A 19,919-nucleotide genomic window follows, 5' to 3' on the forward strand; every position below is an offset into this window, starting at 1 on the left:
GAAAAAGAATATATTTCATGACAACAGTCTGGTCCTCGACGAGTTACTATATGAAGCAGCTTTTAGAAGAACTTCGACAGAGCATTAAGAAAAGTAAAACTAGTAGCCATAGTTGACATACGCGTCCGTAATCTTGTCGAGGTTGACGTTTAAGTGCAGCAGCCACCATATTATCATAGCTCTCATAATTGACACAGAAGCGGCTCTGACTAGAACGATAAAGGCTGCTGCGACGATGAATGAGGCCAGTGGATCCCCCGTGCAAGTCTGGTGGCCAGCCTCGTTGCAAAGCCTGGCTGTTTGGTATCATATAAAAGCTGAGCAAATTTTATGACATGGGACAGTTCAAAGATATCATTCAATACGGAAAATCGAGGTAGCTACATTATAGCAAAGTCTCGAAGGCGTCAATCTCGTTGACGTTCCTTGTAGGTGCGTCTCGGAGTCTAAAACGGTCCTGCTCCTTCCAGCATTCGTAACATTCTGCGATTTGTGGACGGCGATGAATCCTGAACCGAGAACAGCCCTGAGTTCCCGATTGTGTACTTCAAGGCTATTCCGAGCAGCAGCAAACTCACAGCACCCCGGTTCATGAACAAGTGATTCGCCTCGGACAGATAGTTAGTAGTCACTCTCGAACAGACAGCAACTTCCTATGTAGGTGATGTGAATATGGTTTACGGCATCTTTAATAACACTATTGTTGCAGAAACTTTTTAGGTTAATTATGTACATGCAACGGCTATTTTCTTTACGATTTGACCGGAAGAAGGATCCAAAGATCCGTCGCCATTTACTGTCGAGGCATCCGAGATTGCGTCAAGCTCCGCTTCTTTGGATTCCTCCGTTGCACCAGCAGCAGTGGCCACCTTGGTCTTGCTGTTGTTGTAAGTCTTGTCCTTTCCATAGTGCCGCATCGCTTGCCTGCGGTCAAACTGCACCGTTTTCAGAAACTCGGGAATGCCTTGAAATACGCGATCAAATATGCCGTCTTCTAGATTTTGAGGATCGGATTCCATCCATATGAAAATAAAGTAGCTTTCGAGCTCTGCAGTAGTCACTTTGCCTTCAGGGATCTTGCTGGCAAAGCGCCACTTTAGGGTATTTATGTACTCTTTATCAGACGTTTGCGCGCTCACGTTCTCTGGGTCGTAGAAGAACTTGAAGAACATCTCCTCGATCTGCTGTGTATCTGCATAATCCATCAGAATTTTGACATCGATTCTGCCTGGGCGCAGCAGTGGAGGTGGGATCATGTCAATGTTGTTGCACGTCATGAAAATCACTGATACATAACAGATTATTCCATGTGGTACTTTGTAAAATGTGCTCCTTGACAGCTACTTACTGGAGCCTGTTTGTCCTTGAATACCGTCGAACGCATTCAAAAGCCCTGCCAAGCTCAAGTTCTTGTTTCCCAGGCCGTTTCCGTAATGATCAATGTCTTCGAGAACAATAATTGAATTCGTCGGCGAGTTTTCTAGTAACTTTGCAAAAGCTTCATCGTCTAGTATCTCTTGGATGTTGACAAGGCAGATATTCACACCAACGTGACCCTTAAAATCCGCTTTCCTTTTAGCCATTGAAATGATGGGAGACCATCAACGCTCGCTAAATACATACTGCAATAGCTTGGATAAGCGAAGACTTGCCGGTGCCGGGCGGTCCATGTAGCAAGTATTCTCTTTTGTAAGGGACTGCTCTTGTTTTGTACCAATTTTTGCGTCGACGGAAAGTATCCATGTCTGAAGCACAGAATTTGAGGATTAGCAAACCTCCTGAAGCGCACCGGTTAATAAGTTCAAGATCTAACCTTGGATAAGCTTCTCTTTTAAGCCTTCCTTCAACACGACAGTTTGCAATTGCCGAGGCTCCATGGTTTTATGGGCGTACCAATTCCAAGCGTTTGCCTTGTAAATAGTCATCTAAATGAAAGGATTGTCTGATGAGCCTATTCAATTGGTGCTTAATGCCGAGACTTTCTGTGTACCTGGTTGCTATGCCTTCTGTTGTATATGTCGGCCCATTCTTGCATAAATTGCTGAAGCGTCGACAAGGAGTTGCCTTCCATACTTTCATCGATAATAACTGTTTGTTAGTAAATGCTGCCGTCATCAAATCTTTTTCCCCTTGGCTTACTAGATAGTGAGTTTGCGTGGACCTTGCCCGCCGTACCCGCCGCCAAAACTAGTGCTGGGAGTATTGCGGTTGTTATTTTCATCATCTGCTGCTCGGCTTGCCCAAATCCGATGACCCTTGTACTCCACTTCCTCCACGACCTCGGCCGCTAAAAAGAGAGAAAAGTTTATACGTCATTTGCTAGGACGAATAAGGAGCATATACACACGTACGTGGGGTAAATATAAGCGTTGGCAGCCGTTCTTGGCCACCGTTTCCACTGACGGGCGGGTATACATCATCAGGAGAGTAAGAGGCGATTGTCCGTCGTAGATCAGGTATCGCTTTAGCGTTTTTGCGGACAAAGTAATCTATTGCCTTGTATAATGTATCGTACGTATCTACTTGTACTTCGACAAGATTCTTTTGCAACTGCCCTTTCTGCCACAGATGGGTCATAAGATCCCCCACCCTTGTTCGCAATATGGCTTAATAATTTGGAGTTATTGAGTGGTAAGTTATACTCCAAGTGCAATGGTAATGTGATTTAGCTTACATGCAATGTAGAACCCCATACTTAGAAGTACAAAGTCGTTCCCGAAGTAGCGTTTGCCTAGCTCCAGGATACGTTGACCAAAGACTCGTTGCCAGAACCTTTCATCAGAGATGCACTCGAGAGCTGTCAGAATTATATCGATAGCAGTGGATGCTTTAGAGAGAGTTGATAGTGCTTGCATACTTGAAGGAGGGCTGTGAAAAGGACAACGATGGATGAGTTTATATATATTGCTACGAAATTGGTGTTTGTGTACCGCTGTTACCAAGGCAACGATGCCGCGGAGTTTTCATGAACTTGTTTGTCGTCGCTGAGGCCACGGAGACAGGACAGGCACGAGACCCCAAATTGCTTGATCCACCCAAGAAACCGTAACGTGCGTCGGTAGAGATAGGCATGCTTGTGTCACTAGAAACCGGAACCAACAATGTAAGAATAGCATGTATATGTGCCGATCTGTAGCAAAATATTGACGGACGTGTGCGACATTTGTCTCCATGAAGGATAGCCGTTGAATAATCTCTAAATACATCTTCCTGTACAATATCCAGCTTGACTGATCACCCTGCAGCATCGTTAGATCATAATTATTTTCTTTTGATAATTTTGCCCCCTTTCTTTCTACATGGTCTGTCTACTTTGCAGTGCGGATTATTCAGTTGCATGCTACGTACAAATGTAAATATATTTTTATATACATAAAGATCAATGATGTGGAGATCGGAATAATTACAGGAATGGGATGCTAATTATCTGACAATGCTCCAACGCTCGTACGGACTTCGTATCTGGGAGGTGCCACTTCATAGTCTGGCGGCGGCTGCTGTCGCTCTTGTTTATACAGCGTATCAATTGAACCGCCAGCGAGGACATACTCTATGATCCGCTTCTGTTCGTATTCGATAGCTCTGCGGTTGACAGTTATGGTGACTTTCAGACGGTCCAGTTCCTCACGCATTTCCCGCAAGCGTTCACGGATCCATCTCATTGACTGCGTTACTTCGCTGCGTATGTTGTTGATGTCAATGTGAACTCGCTTCGTGATAGCTGAATAATTAGAGTGTGAATGATTATCATTATACGTATAAAGTTAGATTCTTACGTACTTGGCCATGATTCTGCAAACTCTATAGTGGTTTTAAAGTCTAGTCTCAGAAATCCTTGCGCCAGATTAATATCGAGACGATCTGCATTTAGCATCTCTGGAACGAGCTCTTTTGCAAGCGTCAGCCGTCGATATACATCTGTCAAGATAATCCCCTGTGCCTCTATTGCGGTAGCAGATATTGTGCGATTAGCCACTATACGCATACATTTCTAATTGAGGGCCAAAAATATTTACTGTCAAAATATTTAAACCGGTGTGCATTGTACGGATCTCTCTGTTTAGGTGCGAAGAACCCCCGATTACTTGGAGTAGATGCATAAACCAATAGCTTATCGCCGGTTGACGATTCCTTTGCTCCCTCAAGAGTTTTTACAGCCCTGCCCAAGGACTCTGTTGCGAGCTTTAAGCATGTCTCTGCCTCGTCGTATCGCTTCTCATGTTGAAGAACCTGGGTGCAAGATAGGTTAGATGCTATTGAGCTCATTTCACGGAATGCATTGTATATGTTCGAAGTTATATCTTTGATTCCTGCTTCAGATACTCTCCCAACTCTGCTTTTTGAAGCTGCGGCTGAAGATGGTAACCTGGATCGTGGATAGAAAATATCTATTAGCGACTCGGCTCGTTAATACGATATTCACAAATGAATCGGTTCTATGTATTATTACCTGTGCTAGTAATCGGTCTAGTACGCGACGCGCAGCTCGGATGGTATCTAGACGCAACTTTGACTCTTGTTCCTGATTTCATTGTTATTATTTTTTGGTTACACGGAACAATGCAAGTAAGCATCAGATGCTATCGTGACCGGTAGAAAAAAGATTGGTCCTTACCTTTTGGGATAAAATGTGAAGTTCCTGTGACAGTCGCTCTATTTCAAGCTTGCAAGCTTGCTCGGTATCAAACGCTGCAACGTAACTTTGCTCCGCCTCATCAAGCTTTCCTCGTTTGTTGCCAAAGAGAAGCGAAATGCTGGACGAGTTCTTGAGTTTCCGTAGGTGCTCATATTCCTGTTTGCTAAATGTACGTAGTTCTTAGTGAGTGCGTACTTCTTTGGCGTATAGTCATAAAGAACATTTACGATCGTCTTGATAAACGTGAAAGTGTTGTCTGCTTCTTTTGAATTTTCAAAGTTACTCGATTACGTTCAGCTCGATAGTGTTCATGCGCTGCAGACAGTTCTTGCTCGGTCGCGTCATTGATCTTGTCTACAAGTTGCTTGTATAAATCAGCATTTGCATGGATACGCTCCGAAATTGTTGACATTCTTTTTCAAATGAAGAAAAGCAAGAAAGACAGGCAGAAATTCTGCCGCGCGGCACTAATGAATCTAAAAATAATAATATGTTGAAACCCGCCTTGTGGCACAAGCTTAGCACAGACCATGCCCAGCCCCACGTGTGTTATTACGTAGTAATATCCAGAAAAGTTACTGCTGGTTTCTAGGACCCTGCATTGCAAGCAAGTCCTTGTGGGTCTTAGCACATAGTAAGCATCTAATGCTTATCCCACGTAGGTATAAAAAAGGATTAGACGACGGCTTTGCTCGTAGCGTTTGTTCCACGAGTATTTTCTACTTGCAGAATATTTTTTCTGCCTTAGGAGCGGGTAAAACGGAAATCAGGAATCGTAAAATAAATCTGTGTGCTTGATAGCGCCCAGGTGATACTGTGATACCCAAGTTTCATTCCTAGAATATCAATCTTCAAAGATGAAAGGGATATGCGACAACTGTGGGGAATAACGGGGATAAGGACGAAGGAAATAAAAGAATATACAGGTTTCGTTCCAAGGATATATACATATACTACGTACAGAGCATTACATTTCTAACAGGAGTCTGCTAGACGGCTTCTTCGTAGGAAGGAGGAGGTAGATCGTATCTTGGCGGTTCCTGCTGCCGCTCTTCATGGAAAAGAGCTTCCAGCGTTCCACCAGAAAGAGTGTACTCTATGATTCTCCTCCTTTCATACTCGAGGGCGCTTTCCGTGGTATTTATGATGTATCGCAAATGGTCCAGTAAGTTATTCAGTTCGTGTTTTCGTTGACGGGTCCATCTGATCGCATATGCTATGTCGCTATGAACTGCGTACAATGACATGTATCCACGCTTTGCTGTCACTGTAACGTCGACTAAATTCAGTATTTGCGCGATAATAACTTTTCCTACTTCATTGCACATACTTTTCCAGGATTTGCTGATATACCTGGGGTCATCAAACCTCATAATCATGAAACCGCCTAGCGTGCCACAGTCAAGACGATCCTTGTTGGGTATCTCTGGAACCTTTTCCTTTGCAGCAACGAGGCGGCGCTGGATTTCATGCGGGACGATCTTTTTGGCGGCTGCGAAAATAAGTCATCTTATTTAGTAAGCTGCAAACTGATATGCCATGCATGAATCAACTTCACCTTCGAAGCGCATGAAGCGGTAATATTCTACAGACGTCCCTAAAGGTGCTGGCTGCGTTGCAGAATCAAGAGTTTTAAGCGTTTTGATGAGAGCCTTAGAAGCCAGCGTCAGAGTATGCTCTGCTTCTTCGTAGCGATCTCGGTCTTCGGAGGTCTGAGAAATACATTCTAAATACAAGCAATCTATTATACCTAATAAGCAATATTCACCTCTGCTCTTTGTTTAAGGTATTCTTGCAGTTCAGCCTTCTTTAACTGCGGCTCAAGAGGAAACGAGGAATCGTGAGGTGCATCGAATATCTATTTTATATGAAATTGGTACCATATCCTCCTTCCATTTCAATTTCCAAACGCATAATTTACCTCATCCATAAGTGCACGTAAACGCCCGCGGGCTGCTTTAATGTCATTTAATGGGCTTGCCAGTTCAGCGTGCTTGATTGGGATGTGAGCGATCAGGTGATTTGATGACAAAAAATATATCAACCACACATACCTGTCTACTCAGTTCATCCAGTCTGCGTGAGAGATTTTCAACATCATTCTTGTATGTTTGTTCCCTTTCAAAAAGCGCTTGGTATTGTTGCTCGCTAGCCATCCTCTTTTCGCGCTTGCTGCCGCTCATGTATCGCATGGATGTATTCTTTAGTTTTCGTAAACGCTGAAATTCCTCTTTGCTTCATCAAATGTTGTCGTTTTATGAATGATCTAGTCCGTGCTATTATGTGCTAAAAACATGCTTACGCCTTTGCCGCCACTTGTAGATATTTCGCATGCTTGTCCTTGATAAGCAAGTCTACTCGATCTCGTTCAACTTCGCATTCGTCAACCGCAATTTCGAGTTCTCGTTCAAGTGCAGGGTCTATCTTTTGAGCAAGTTCATTGTATGACTGGGCATGTACGTGGATTCGATCGGTAATGGTAGTCATGCTAAGTTTGTAAAGAGTGAGGGAAAGAAGCACTTTCCATTTGTGTTATATATATTACCAGAAGTGAACCAGCCTTTATGCCGAGAAACATTAAATTGCAGTGCGGCTCAGCATTTTGTACCCCCTTAGCACTTTGAGCATTATCTAATTCGAGCGGTCCAAATTCAACTATGGCATCGTGAAGTAGATGTTTTTGTGAAGCTAAACGAAAATGTCACATCTATGGAAAAGCATGTCAAAAAGGGATGAAAAAGACGTTGTGCAAGGATGCTACTTGTCTGAATTGGGCGAGACATGGCGAACGGTTTTGAATGCATTGCCACTCAAATCAGAGTGTGTGGCGCAAACAAAATTCAATTTCTAATTTCCAAGACGATATACATTTTATCCATAAGGGGACACTATATCGAAAATAGAGTTCTTGCTTGTATTATGGAGTCCTTGCGAGGAAGCAAAAAATATCTCGCAGAAGGTCGTGCTAAGTGATCACAAGCCTAACAATTCAATCACCAACTAAAGAGCATGTTAGTCCATATTTCTGCTTGCTTAAGACATCTTAGAACCAATATCCCGGAACATGGAAAGAGAGATCGGGCTTGGCTTACCTCTCCAGGTAAACGAACCCGAACTCTTACAATCTATGTAAAGGATACATAACTCTACTAGAACGTCTAAGACGTTGAAAGTATTTGAAATCTCAACGCAGTGCTATGGTTGTAGAGCTTGTTAGAGCAATGCAATGTGCAGGCTGCAGCTGCGCCTTCCTTGATCCGGTGGCGTACATCGCCTTTACTCCTGCAGATGATTGCTGCTGCTGCTGCTCCTGTATATGACCTTATATAAATGGATGAGACCGTTCGCCATCTCTCGTCATCGTTCGCACCTGTCCAAACTGCACATAATGCTCTCCAAAACTGTTATCGCTGTTGCTGCGTGTATCCTGGCCATCACATCAAGTACTGCTCTCGCCGACCGATGCTATTGCTACGATATCAGTGGTTCCCCGCTCTACAAAGACACCCAACAAGAGTGCTGCACTCGAGCCGGTGGTGTCTGCTCGATGCGAACGAGTATTGCTTGGACCTTACACCCCAAGGCAAGAAATCCTTCGAAGCTTGCTGTGACGAAAATTATGCCAGTATGCGATGCAAGCAATAGGAACCCAGCATCTTCAAGTTACATCGCTGAACAGACAATGCAAACGGGTGCGTTGCTAGTTGACAAAGCAAGAGAAATAAAAAGCAATCATGTCTTCGATCATTTTCCTATCTTTTGCGAATACTCAAGTTATTTCTGACCGGCAAAAAAGTTTGATTAAAATGTTTTGTAACCACAAGATTGCTAAATGTATTTATTCCCATAGGTGCCATTCCTTGTAAGATCAGAGCACTGACAAGTAAATGAAAAGGTTGCTGCTGTTGTTGCTAGTTGGATAAAAGCGAGGTATTGCTAATGCAATTAGGTAATCCGTCCACAACGCTAAACGTTGGCTGGGTCTTTTTCAGGATCTGGGTAACTGCTAAAGTCAATGACGCCATATCAGGGATGATTTCTCGTAATGTCACGCGCCATGTGCGCAAATCATTCGTGTGTGCACAGAGAAAGAGCCACTCGGTCCATGCAGCAGTCAAGAATTCTCACCGCCTGTGGTCCCTGAAATGAACGAGATAGACCATCCAATATACACAGAGAAAGAGAGCACAGCGTGATATCCCTGATCTTTTCTCAATGATGGAGATCTACAATTAGCTCGTTGATGTAGATTAGCTTTGCTGTCTCTCTCTATTGGACATTGGCAAAGCGTGATAACAGGGCTGATAAGTGGATTGATTGTATCCTGCCACTGTTTCACGTTGCACGATTATTCTGTTTCAAGGATTGTTCCCTTGCGACAACGGGTTGGGGATGAACGGAAAAAAAAAGACAGATTGTGCCCCGCCGATGTCAGGACGGTCAGTAAAACAAACGACAAGATTTCGCTGATAGGTGAGCAATCGTGATTCAAGTCGAGATTGAGTTGTTAAAATCTTTGATCGCGTCCATGTCGACTGAAACCCGGTTAAGCCAAATAAGGCGAACCTGTCTGCGTGTCGATGGTTACCGAACGTTTTTTTTCCGTCCCGGTGAAGTTGTCAAAGGATTGAGCCAGCCAGCCAGTGGTTACCAGCGCGTGCACAAGAAAGGAGCGTTCCGAGACAAGCGTGCCCCACATGGACTTGCCCAAATGGAAAATGGAAAATAGAAAATAATGGGCGGCGGAGACACGTGGGCCAAAATTATCAATCGCATAGGGTCAAATGGAGAATGGCTTGGAATGGTCAATCTACTCTGGCCAATCCAAACCTGTCGAGGAATGCACGCGGGAGAAGGGCCTACAGTAAGGGCAAGCCGAGTGATTTTCATTAGCTGTCATCATGCAACGGACCCAGACTTCCGGTGGATGTGATAAAGAAGGAGGTAGACTATTTACCAAGGTCCCCTTCTTCTTTTTTCCTTCTTCCTTTTTTCTCTCTTTTTCTTTTTTTCTTTCTCTCTTTCTGTTTAATATCAAATGAATCGCCGCTGTCGACTCGATATTGCCAAATTCCCAGTATCAACACTTGTAAGAATGGTTGCCAACTTGCTGGAGTCGGTCATCCGCGCGAACGATGCTCTATCTACTGCTCAGTCCAATGTCACACTGTTCCATTCACGTAGCGTCCCGGGTATCAAAATCAGCACCTATCTAGCAAGAATCTTGAAATTCACACCATTCCACAACGAAGTACTCATATCTCTGCTCGTCTATTTTGATCGAATTGCAAAGTTACGACGCGGTCGATTTGCTCTGTGTTCACTCAACATACATCGGCTACTTATCACTAGGTAACACATACGCGCACAGCGAGTAGACCTAGTAAAGAGCTCAAGTTGATCCATTGTTCTTTCACAGCATCGTAGTAGCTTCAAAATTCACATCCGATGTATTTTATCCAAACACACGCTACGCCAAAGTAAGCCCCAGCTATATGTAGCTATCGGTGAATGAGCATCGTATACTCAGCTTTGTTGTTTACACAAAAAATAGGTTGGCGGACTACCACTGCTGGAACTCAACAAGCTGGAGATCGAATTTTTGTTTCTATGCAACTTTGACCTTAGAGTCCGCCTGGAAGCTCTGCAGGAATACGGAGATCAATTGCTTGCACATGCTTTGTCCCAACAATCGCTTTTAGTAGAGCTAACGCAACTCGATTTGGTGCCTCCAGCCAAATCCGCTCTGCCATGCAACAGAAAACGGCCCAGACACGTTGTTGACGATGACAACACCAGCGTATCTCCTGCCACCGCCGCTGCCACTGCCGCCAACGCTGCTGCTGCTGTTGACAACAACAACAACGTGGCACACATACGATTTCCTCTCACCCCACCTTACAACCCCGTTCAACATCATCATCACCACCACCATCATCATGCCAATATACTCGACAATAATCAAATCATCAAACGACGCCGCAACTCCTCGATATCCATTGCAACCGTCACACACCATCCTCACATTGAAGAGTAAAACCTCACCTAGACGTTACTCCCGCTATACATTTTAATTATCGCTCCTTTCCCGTCGTTTCGAAGCTTTACCCTCCTGCTGCAGCACCTGTACATAGTTTTCAGCTGAATATCGCTCCAAAGACCTGGAACAAAGTACTCACTTTTAAATATACCCTTTCAATATATTTACATTCTCTCTCTTTCTCTCTTTTTAATTTTTTTTATTATTTTCTGATCACAGAAGTAGGTGGAGCTATTTACGCACAAACAAGGGACAGCCCATCTTTTTAATAAATTTTAGGCTAGCATTTGCTTTGGGATTTGGTCCTTGGGGAGATGTACAGGCACCTGGTATTCGACCATGGCAGGCGGTGCGGTCATCAATGGTCCTTCTGGGTTACCATTCTTGTGGAACTTGTACTTGTAAACTATGTGGTCGCTGGTGGTGGCAGGTTCGCTAGCCGTATCGTCCCAAGGGTATCCTCCCTCTGCAACAGACACGTTGCGTTCCGAATTGTACTGCTGGATCTTCTCACCGGCGACGAAGCCTGCCGTCAAGGTGGTCAAGCTGACTGCAGCGAGCATTGGAAAGATTTCCTTGTCGATAGCAAGGAATTGGATAACTTTTTGGCGAGTAGGTGCAAGGAATCCTGACATTTCGTACAAAATGTAAAGTACAAGAGAGAGAGAAATGTTGTGGACCTCTGGGCGAGGGGTCTTTATCCTTTTGGATATAAGCGGCGGGGTGTGGGGCATTGATGTCACATTATGCAAATATGAAGGGTGTTTTTGTTTCGACTTTAAGCTCATTGGAAAGATTTCAAGACCTGAAAGACTACAGCACTGCTATAAAGTGTAATCTAAAAAATCGCCATTATTATCATTAAATTACAGTATATTTTGATTGTTGAATGAAATAAAGACCAACAAATTGTAAGGAATAGGACAAGCAAGAATACAGAACAACACACATCGACTGCCGATCTAAAGTAATGAAGAAAGAGCATTAAAGAAGAAAGATTTAAGCCTTGTAAGTATCGCCAACACGACCCCTGCTTCTACCGCCGCCGCGAGCACCGATGCAGCAGTAGCACAGCGAAGCAAGTAGCAACGAGATGACAGCACCGATTGTCATCCAGAGGGACCATCCAGCGCGGCCAGTCCAGTTATTATCAGCATCTGTAAGCAGCTTGAGACCACGCAGGATAGCGACCAAGGCAAGGATAAGCGCGACGAGCATGATGAAGAAATTGATAACAGTTGCGGGTGCCATGCAGTACGAAGCACCGCGACGACGGATGCAACACATGGGCAAGCTTGACAGCCAGAGCAAAAAGCTCCAAATCATGCCGATAAAGTACAGGATAAACAGAGCATAGAAGAGACCTGCGACGTGCGGTTTTGATGCGATGTCAGGCAATGCTTGCTGGACAAACGGCGCATTCGCCCAATTGTACGCAGCTGTTGGATGCTGGCAGCCTGCCAAGTTGCCGTCCGGTTGTTGAGTGCAGTAGTTCCACAGATTAAACGTGTAACTTTGCTGGTTGCTGTGGTTGGTAACTTGGCAAAAATTGATCCACTGGATGAAAGGTCGCGTGGACAATTGCCCGATCATCACCCACAGTTCCAGTATGAACGCGGCAAATACGAAAAACGAAGCTAATATCGCGCAACACGTATACATCATTCGTTCTTACCGTTGGTTTTGGAAAAAAGATGCGTATATGTGTTCAAGGGATTTGCATGGAAAAAAAGTCGCCCGGCAACCATAACCCATGGTCTTCTGCGTAAAGACATCGGTTTCACTGTGTCTTTTGTTGGGCAATGCGGGAAGGAAAGTATATGCTTCTTCCTTTTTTCCTTTTCTGTTTTAATCAATATTATCGAGCCAAGGTTCATCCGTTTTCGCCGTTATGTCCTGGTTTTCCATGCCATTTATATTGGGGCCATGGCGACACTCGAGACGGCAAAGTAACAGTAGCAGTAGCAGTAGCCACAAAAGAACAAGTCGCAAGGGATCCACGGTATCCACATTTGCTTCATCAAATAACAGCACGAGCATCGCAGAGCACAGAGAAGAAGTCATAACATCACCAGCCATGCCTAAACCAAGAATGGCCGTTGATCTGCAGCGTTTAGAAACATTTGCACAGTGGGATTACCCTCCGCCTTAACAAATAATAAAAATAATAACAATCGCATTGCTCGTCCTCCTCCCCGCTTAACTTTTCGCATTTCAATGACCCAGCAGCCAAGCGATGAGCGCAAATTGGCGCTTGTTCGCGAAAAGACCCAGGAGCTGCAGGCCTTGACTGCCATCAAGGAACGCAGCGATCAGCTCGTTCAGTACTTTGAAGAACTTGCAAAGAACATGAGAGCTCTGTCCCAAGGTGCGCAAGGTACGTACAACGTCAAAATGTACGTTTTTAACATACTTACAGAACTGCCGTCTACAAGACGTAGCAGACACGGTCACTAACTGGGATCATGTTTTTCGCACAATGGCGCTGCTGAATACGTCAAACTCGCCAGAGCAACCTGATGGTGATAATCCAACACTCGTCCGCCTTCCTATTGTAAATCCACCACCCTCTACAAGACGATCATCCTCGCATTAATCCTACGCTCTATCATGTACATATTTATATATATATTCAGCATTTACATAAAATAATCCGATTTTGTCGAATTTGTGCAAATCTTCAATGAATCGCCCACAAGAGTTCAACGCGAACATTTTGTTCAACCGGCGTATGGTCGATATAGCACAATCCAAGTACATTTTTACGGTAACTATATCAAGAGGAGGTTCATTTATGGTAGTTGCCGTAACAAGAATATGTGTGTATGTGTGTGTGGGAAAGGGTATACGTATATGTATATATATAACTATGTACGATGTGCGACGCATACTTTAACTGGATCTACAATGTCGCCAGAATTCCACTGTTGGATGGTTGTGCTAGCTACAAAAATCATACTAGAGAGAGACAAGGAAGGAATGTGAGAATAATAGATAGTGTTACATTTTCCTTCTTTCTATGTATGCTTACCATATTATACCAAACACAATCAGGAGCAGGTCGGCTGCTCGACGGATTGGAGGCAACGAAAGAGCCTTCATGTGAAACAAGGGTGGAAAAACGAGGCAGAGAGGGATGCAAAATGTTGCTCCAATCAGCGAGACAAACTTGTCGAGCTTGTCCTTTGAGCCGACGATGGCGATCCACGCACATAGAAACACGATAAGCACACGAAACACATTCTTTTGCCATTTGACAACAGCGTTGTTTTTGCCCGATCGTGTCGTAAACAATCCGTTTTCCATGATGCGGATCGCAGGGAATAGTTGAAGGGGAATAGAAAGACAGATAGCGAGCGAGTAGAGTGTCTGTATGGACGATACCATCGGGTCTTTGCTTGGCAGGTTGAGCAGGATGATAGTGCGAACGTCGTCGCCGAATGTTAGGTACGAGACTGCACCCACCGAAATAAACAACGTCGTAATGACCATTAACGCGCGTCTCAGTACGCCAGGGAATTTCCTAGGCTCCTTCATGGATTCGGTGATAGGGATTACTTTTGCATGCATATCTTTAGTACTTGAAAACGGTTGATAATTCCCTTTTCGTGAAAACTCACCTAGCCCAATGCCTTCGTATGTGAAAGCAACTGTGCCTATGAATAATGGGAAATGGAGCGAGTTCCAAAGCGAAATCGTGCCGGTTCCAACCACGACCATCTGCTTGACATCGTAGTAAAACAGGTACGCCAACCCGATCACAATAAATACATCTGCAATGAGCGCAAACACCGACAATCGCTGGATCTTGCGTATCATGGCTAATGGGATGAATGCAAAGCTTTGCGCCAGGATAAGTAGATGCATCGGCAACAGAACACGGCATTTCGAGAACGCGAGAACGAGCGCCTGCAGATTCTCGGCGACAAACACCATGTATGCGCAAACAAATCCAATCTGCGACAGCGTGATCGCTACCAGCACCGCCATCTTCATCTTGGCACCGTACAGTACGCCGCCCATGTCTCCGAAACTCGCGTGCACGACAAGCCGCGTTTGCACCAGCAGCAGGAACGACCAAAGCGAAATTATTGCCCATGTAACAATACCAATGATTGAAAACAGCAGGCCGCCGTTGTAAAACCTGGGAATACAAAGTCAGTGAATATTACAGGTATCATCATCACTATGCATCCTCACGCCTTCCCCCGCGCACTTCATCACCGCTTATCTCCCCCCCCAAACGCCCTTGAATTCTCCTGCTATGCTTACGCTCTTGGAAGAAACATGATACCTATAGCAGCGCCGTGATTGTCAGTCGTGATATCAACAAAACGCATATATAATTGTTACCTGTGGTGACAAAGGACTTTAGTAGCAGGAACATGGCCTTGCCCGGTGTCGCTTTGCCTTGCAAAATTTGTCCAGGCCGGGACCTAGACATGAGAGGCATCGTTTCGCGCGTTTGCAGCTGATGATACTGCAGTGGCTGGTACGGTTTAGAAGATGCTGTGACGGGAGGAGGGAGTACGCGTTGATCTAACTGACTATTGTTACTGCTACTATTCATCGAGCCGTAGGATTGCCGACTAATCATCTGGCCCCGGTGGACGGTGCTGGTGCTGGGTCCCTCATCCTCTGACGAGCTCGTGACAGACGAAGACGATGACAAGGACGACGAATCCTCCTCGTCGTCGCTCAAATCCTCGCCTCCAAAGTGTCCGTACAAGCACAAGAATTCAACAAAACTTGATGTTACAAAGTTGGGTGGTTTCGATGCCTTCGATAGGACGTGGTACCGCCGGAACCCGCCTGGCTGCTTGAGCGACTGCAGAAGAGGATCTGTTACTGGTTGGCGATGTACAGGAAACGAGACGGATTCCGCGCGTTGCCGCCGGCGTTTCTGGTCACTCTCCACTCGCGCTGTCCATTTGTAAATCTCGTCGACGATCGCTCCTCCAGGAAGGCGATGATGCGGACTGTAGCTGGTCTGTGCAAGCGTTGTCCTTGTCGTCGTTTCAGGGCGCCGCGACGGTCGCTGCTGCTGCTGTTGCTGCTGCTGCCGTTTGCGTTGGGGTATCGTCGGTAGCGAGGGTTGAGTGACAAGATGGCGTTTGACGACTTTGGCTACTTGTTCCACCGGTATGTCAACCGTCAATGAGCGCTCCATGGCCGTAGACTGCCGTTGAACACTCTCGGCTTTTCCGTTTTGCAATTAACAGACAGTGAAGGGAAAAGAGGATTTAAAAGCGAAGGGGTTTTCTGTGCAAGGGATCCAGTTTCCCTTTTAGGGTTCACACCTTTTTTTCTTTCACCCAGCAGCAGCAGCAACAACAGCAAAAGATCATCCATGCTTATTCATCTTTGAACCCACTTTCCAGCGCTCTTGCTGCCTAGAGACCTTTATATACATTTACAAGCACCGTGCTATCTTAATAGATAAGAAAGGTGAACGACGTCCAAGTTATCTCCTTTTTCGTAACAGGTGATGATAATCGAATGGAGCTAATGTCCATACAGTACTTTATCTAATTTACACATTGTAGCAGCTATCTGATAACAACTATGCACTGCGATAATGTATGTGATCTCTCATGTATCATTACCCCGCCCCCGCCCCTCTGCTTTGTCAAAATATTGTCAACTCTTCTGTCTCGACAACTAAAAACGGATATTTTTTCTGAAGTGGAATTCAAGAATGGTGATGCAAGTTTAACGCTGAGCGTAAATGGGCGAGCTCCTGAATTGTCAGTTGTCCCGGAGCAGCGGCGCTCGGCAACGTCGCGTGCGTGGCAGGAGTGAGAAAATAGTTTGCAACACGCGAAAACCTGCCGTACTCTCCCATGTTGATGAGGATAATTTCCTTGCTATGTTCGGGATCGACGCGTCGCCGAAACTGTTCGAGCTCAATGTTGTCCACAAACGACTGTGCGTACCCGACCAGCTTCACGACGGTGCTCTTGTTGTTCTTACTGGTGACACTCGCAGCGCGCTCGTAGATGGATTGCATTTGCTGGCTAGACCACGGGTAGAGTCGGTCCGGGTCGTGGAACGATGCAATCCAGCGACTCTGATGATTAACACTTGCAAGCGCGTCGAGTTGCTGTGGAGATATCGTAGTAAATTCGACGTCAACGTAGTCGCATGCCCAGCGTTGCGCCCAGTACAGTAACTCCATATATTCTTTGACTAGTGAGGCATCAAATTTGCCAGCTTGCGGGATGGTACGCACGGTGAAAATGACGGGGAGGTTGAATAGTCGGCTCCGCAAATGCGCCAGCTGCTCGCCAGTTGTTGCTATCCAGGAGACATTAGGTTTCATCTCCAGCAAGTCGACGCGCAGCTCAATGGCATCGGCGCCTTCGATCCATTGCTGGAGGAGGAACGGCGGAAGAGAAGAGTAGTCGGGGATCGTAGGTGTCACAAAGCACGAAGCCTTTTCCAAAGTTACTTGTTGATGAGTAGAACCGATACCCAGCACCTTTTCAAGAAACGCCAACGCTGCTTGCTCAGATGAGGACGAGAGCACAACGTACTCGTACCATTCCAATGCAGGATCGAGCGAGGTCGCACCAGCTTGAGATGTAAACGATATCATCCGAAGAGTGCCCTGACCAGCTTGCAGGATGGCTTGGGCGCGCTCTAGGTCATCCATCACAGCCACTTGATTGCATCTTTCAGAAATCTCCTCCACCCAGTAGCACTGTCTAAGCGGGTCCCGGAGCGCGGCTGGAAGAAAGGCGTTGGTGATCCACTCGAAGCATCGTTTATCCGAAGCAACAAGGACGAGAGATCGTACGGCGCAGGGAAATTTAAGGCTACTACTAGCAATAGGCGTAGTAGGGGCGTTGTTTGTTGTTGTTGTTGAAAAGTGGCGATGGAGAACTTGCAGAATGACAGCATCTTGGACGGCGGTTGGCTGGTTTTCGTATGTGGCGCCGATGCAGGAGGACAAGAGCACAATTCTCTTTTGAGTACCCATATTTTTCTTGTCAACCTTCATGACTCGCATCAAGTCCTCGACAGAGACCCGATCCCGGATGGTTGCACAGTCTGTCGGCAATCCATAGCTGGCAATGCAATTCTTGAGTCTGTCAACGACGCTGGGTTCACAGCAGCCGAGTTCTACAGCGATCTCAGCCTCCAGGATCATACCGATAGCCACACATTCGCCGTGGAGCCACTCTGGGGCTAGAATCGCTTCAATGGCATGCCCGAGCGAGTGGCCAAAGTTCAAAAGACCCCGCAGCCCGCCTTCTCGCTCGTCACTGCTGACAACATGCGCCTTGACTCGCACTGAAGCCAGGATGGCTTGCATCAGAATGTCCTCATCACCTGGTTGACACACACACACAATGGATCCGTTATTTCTTCCGTTCACTTGTTTTGCCAACAAGCAATCAATTACTGTACTTGCCCTGATTGCGCTGTGTGGTGACTGCTGTTGCTTCCTGGATTTCTACTCGGTTTTGCTCGAGTCTCGAGAAGTCACTCTGGTTCCAAATCGCCGCTGTCTGTAATAATTATTTGGGGGGAGGAAAGAGAGACAAACAATGAGTTACCAAATAAAGCAGTGCTGATGGAGCTGGGTCCGGGACAATTTGGGAGAGTGTGAAAAAAGTTACCTTGATGACTTCAGCCATTCCATTTGCGAATTCGCGTTTGGGGAGTGTCTGCAACGTGGCGAGGTCCATGTATATTCTATGCGGTTGCCAGAACGATCCTATAAGGTTTTTTCCGTGAGGAGTATCAACGGCCGTTTTCCCCCCAATACTCGAATCGACCATGGCGAGCAACGTGGTCGGGATCTGGACAACGGGTATTCCGCGCATAAACGTGGCAGCTACGAACCCGACAAGGTCCCCGATCACTCCGCCTCCCACTGCAAGGAGGCATGTGTCTCGAGTGCATGCTTCGGTGAGCAAGTAGTCTTCTAGGTCCTGCTTGACTTGGCGTGACTTTGAGAGCTCTCCCGGCGGCAGGATGCGGACGAGCAAGCGCTGCTTGCTTTCGATCATTTTGCTCTTCAGGGCCTCGACCAGAGGCTCCAAGTGAAGTCGGGCTAAATGAGCGTCGGTGACAATGACATAATTGGAAACGGAAACGTTGGCCAAAACGTCGGAAGCAATGTGTTGTGTAAGGTTGTATCCTAGATGGATCATGTCCGGCTTGTTGAGCACCGACACCCTGACCAATTTGCTGCTGCTATCCGTATTCATAATATTACAACGTCGCACAGAAGCAGAATAAAAGAAAAGACAAGCGCAAACTCATTTATTGAATAAGCTTCTTTTTTAAAGGAACCGGTCCATTTTCCTCCCTCCAACTTACTGGCCTGGGCTGGAGTGTATATAAATACGACCGACTGACTTGACAGTGCGCCTCCTCAGTACATAACACTTGCATACATATACACAGAAGAGCTAGCCTCTCTTGGTCAATTCTACATTAACGCATTCACCCTTCTATATTTTTACTGTTTCACATTGCACCCATGTCTGCCACCCGCCGCTCTTTGATCCTGGTGATCTCCCTACTGCTTCTTTCTTGCTTGTTGTTGGTCAATGCAGCTCCAATCCAACTGGTCGAGTTTTCAAACACTGCTGAATCAACATCAAAAACCTTGGAGAAACGCGCTTACTCTGGCGATGGTACTTGGTACACACCCGGGCTCGGTTCCTGCGGCTGGGACAACAGCGAATCTCAATTAGTAGCTGCGCTGAACGCGGACCAGATGGGAAACGGTGGCAATCCAAACAAGAACCCGAAATGCGGCAAGAAAGCTAAGGTTACCTACAAGGGCAAGTCTGTTACCGTCAAGATTGTCGATACTTGTCCGACATGCAGCCACGGCTCTTTAGATCTAAGTCCGGCTGCGTTCAAGCGTCTCGCACCATTGTCAGTGGGCCGCATCCCCATCAAGTTTAGCTTTGTGTAAATGGGCTGAGGAAAGAAGGGGCTGGTCCTCTCAACACCCACAACAATAACTGTTATTCTTGTCTGCGACAAAGTAACATTATCATCATCTGTTGCATACTGTGTATTACCATTGGATATTACAAACAAAAATAAATATGAATATATATCGTGCTGAGCACAATACTACCACTCAACGTACCGTGCATCCATATTTTGCTAATTAGCTATGATTTCCATACCTGCATGGTGTCTGCTGATCAAATCATACGAGCTAGCCATTGTCAATTACTGAGTGCTTGCAATGGCATATTGTTAGCTATTCCA

General features: G+C 45.8%; 13 protein-coding genes across 13 annotated transcripts; 5 read left to right on the forward strand and 8 right to left on the reverse strand.

The window, feature by feature from the left end:
* Nucleotides 1-385: 385 nt before the first annotated feature.
* On the reverse strand, nt 386-3,163 carry VTP01DRAFT_2718 (uncharacterized protein; the record flags this gene model as incomplete). The annotated part of the gene is made up of 12 exons (XM_069381210.1): nt 386-526; nt 579-653; nt 756-1,285; nt 1,349-1,556; nt 1,624-1,745; nt 1,814-1,925; nt 1,991-2,072; nt 2,140-2,287; nt 2,352-2,555; nt 2,675-2,797; nt 2,940-3,082; nt 3,153-3,163. The coding sequence occupies 12 exons, from the start codon at nt 3,161-3,163 to the stop codon at nt 386-388; spliced, it is 1,899 nt and encodes a 632-aa protein (XP_069236925.1).
* A 256-nt stretch (nt 3,164-3,419) lies between these two features.
* On the reverse strand, nt 3,420-4,266 carry VTP01DRAFT_2719 (uncharacterized protein; the record flags this gene model as incomplete). The annotated part of the gene is made up of 3 exons (XM_069381211.1): nt 3,420-3,721; nt 3,781-3,942; nt 4,017-4,266. 3 exons carry the CDS (start codon nt 4,264-4,266, stop codon nt 3,420-3,422), a joined length of 714 nt encoding a protein of 237 aa, XP_069236926.1.
* Nucleotides 4,267-4,295: 29 nt separating this feature from the next.
* On the reverse strand, nt 4,296-5,048 carry VTP01DRAFT_2720 (uncharacterized protein; the record flags this gene model as incomplete). The annotated part of the gene is made up of 4 exons (XM_069381213.1): nt 4,296-4,388; nt 4,451-4,522; nt 4,616-4,799; nt 4,864-5,048. The coding sequence occupies 4 exons, from the start codon at nt 5,046-5,048 to the stop codon at nt 4,296-4,298; spliced, it is 534 nt and encodes a 177-aa protein (XP_069236927.1).
* A 577-nt stretch (nt 5,049-5,625) lies between these two features.
* On the reverse strand, nt 5,626-7,123 carry VTP01DRAFT_2721 (uncharacterized protein; the record flags this gene model as incomplete). The annotated part of the gene is made up of 7 exons (XM_069381214.1): nt 5,626-5,903; nt 5,967-6,128; nt 6,195-6,348; nt 6,405-6,494; nt 6,558-6,629; nt 6,691-6,871; nt 6,939-7,123. 7 exons carry the CDS (start codon nt 7,121-7,123, stop codon nt 5,626-5,628), a joined length of 1,122 nt encoding a protein of 373 aa, XP_069236928.1.
* A 901-nt stretch (nt 7,124-8,024) lies between these two features.
* VTP01DRAFT_2722 (uncharacterized protein) lies at nt 8,025-8,785 on the forward strand (the record flags this gene model as incomplete). Its single annotated transcript, XM_069381215.1, has 3 exons — nt 8,025-8,328; nt 8,487-8,519; nt 8,586-8,785. 3 exons carry the CDS (start codon nt 8,025-8,027, stop codon nt 8,783-8,785), a joined length of 537 nt encoding a protein of 178 aa, XP_069236929.1.
* Nucleotides 8,786-9,731: 946 nt separating this feature from the next.
* VTP01DRAFT_2723 (uncharacterized protein) lies at nt 9,732-10,673 on the forward strand (the record flags this gene model as incomplete). Its single annotated transcript, XM_069381216.1, has 3 exons — nt 9,732-9,988; nt 10,056-10,116; nt 10,191-10,673. 3 exons carry the CDS (start codon nt 9,732-9,734, stop codon nt 10,671-10,673), a joined length of 801 nt encoding a protein of 266 aa, XP_069236930.1.
* Nucleotides 10,674-10,951: 278 nt separating this feature from the next.
* Nucleotides 10,952-11,464, reverse strand: VTP01DRAFT_2724 (uncharacterized protein; the record flags this gene model as incomplete). The annotated part of the gene is made up of 1 exon (XM_069381217.1): nt 10,952-11,464. The coding sequence occupies one exon, from the start codon at nt 11,462-11,464 to the stop codon at nt 10,952-10,954; it is 513 nt and encodes a 170-aa protein (XP_069236931.1).
* A 211-nt stretch (nt 11,465-11,675) lies between these two features.
* VTP01DRAFT_2725 (uncharacterized protein) lies at nt 11,676-12,269 on the reverse strand (the record flags this gene model as incomplete). The annotated part of the gene is made up of 1 exon (XM_069381218.1): nt 11,676-12,269. One exon carries the CDS (start codon nt 12,267-12,269, stop codon nt 11,676-11,678), a length of 594 nt encoding a protein of 197 aa, XP_069236932.1.
* Nucleotides 12,270-12,567: 298 nt separating this feature from the next.
* Nucleotides 12,568-12,828, forward strand: VTP01DRAFT_2726 (uncharacterized protein; the record flags this gene model as incomplete). Its single annotated transcript, XM_069381219.1, has 1 exon — nt 12,568-12,828. The coding sequence occupies one exon, from the start codon at nt 12,568-12,570 to the stop codon at nt 12,826-12,828; it is 261 nt and encodes an 86-aa protein (XP_069236933.1).
* A 65-nt stretch (nt 12,829-12,893) lies between these two features.
* VTP01DRAFT_2727 (uncharacterized protein) lies at nt 12,894-13,272 on the forward strand (the record flags this gene model as incomplete). The annotated part of the gene is made up of 2 exons (XM_069381220.1): nt 12,894-13,053; nt 13,112-13,272. 2 exons carry the CDS (start codon nt 12,894-12,896, stop codon nt 13,270-13,272), a joined length of 321 nt encoding a protein of 106 aa, XP_069236934.1.
* Nucleotides 13,273-13,543: 271 nt separating this feature from the next.
* Nucleotides 13,544-15,846, reverse strand: VTP01DRAFT_2728 (uncharacterized protein; the record flags this gene model as incomplete). The annotated part of the gene is made up of 5 exons (XM_069381221.1): nt 13,544-13,634; nt 13,708-14,233; nt 14,297-14,820; nt 14,949-14,970; nt 15,030-15,846. 5 exons carry the CDS (start codon nt 15,844-15,846, stop codon nt 13,544-13,546), a joined length of 1,980 nt encoding a protein of 659 aa, XP_069236935.1.
* Nucleotides 15,847-16,368: 522 nt separating this feature from the next.
* Nucleotides 16,369-18,895, reverse strand: VTP01DRAFT_2729 (uncharacterized protein; the record flags this gene model as incomplete). The annotated part of the gene is made up of 3 exons (XM_069381222.1): nt 16,369-18,011; nt 18,094-18,190; nt 18,302-18,895. The coding sequence occupies 3 exons, from the start codon at nt 18,893-18,895 to the stop codon at nt 16,369-16,371; spliced, it is 2,334 nt and encodes a 777-aa protein (XP_069236936.1).
* A 275-nt stretch (nt 18,896-19,170) lies between these two features.
* VTP01DRAFT_2730 (uncharacterized protein) lies at nt 19,171-19,614 on the forward strand (the record flags this gene model as incomplete). Its single annotated transcript, XM_069381224.1, has 1 exon — nt 19,171-19,614. The coding sequence occupies one exon, from the start codon at nt 19,171-19,173 to the stop codon at nt 19,612-19,614; it is 444 nt and encodes a 147-aa protein (XP_069236937.1).
* Between the last annotated feature and the right edge of the window lie 305 nt (nt 19,615-19,919).

The sequence above is a fragment of the Rhizomucor pusillus genome (genome assembly GCF_041956525.1).
Source record: "Rhizomucor pusillus strain CBS 183.67 unplaced genomic scaffold VTP01scaffold_14, whole genome shotgun sequence".
Classification (NCBI taxonomy): domain Eukaryota; kingdom Fungi; phylum Mucoromycota; class Mucoromycetes; order Mucorales; family Lichtheimiaceae; genus Rhizomucor; species Rhizomucor pusillus.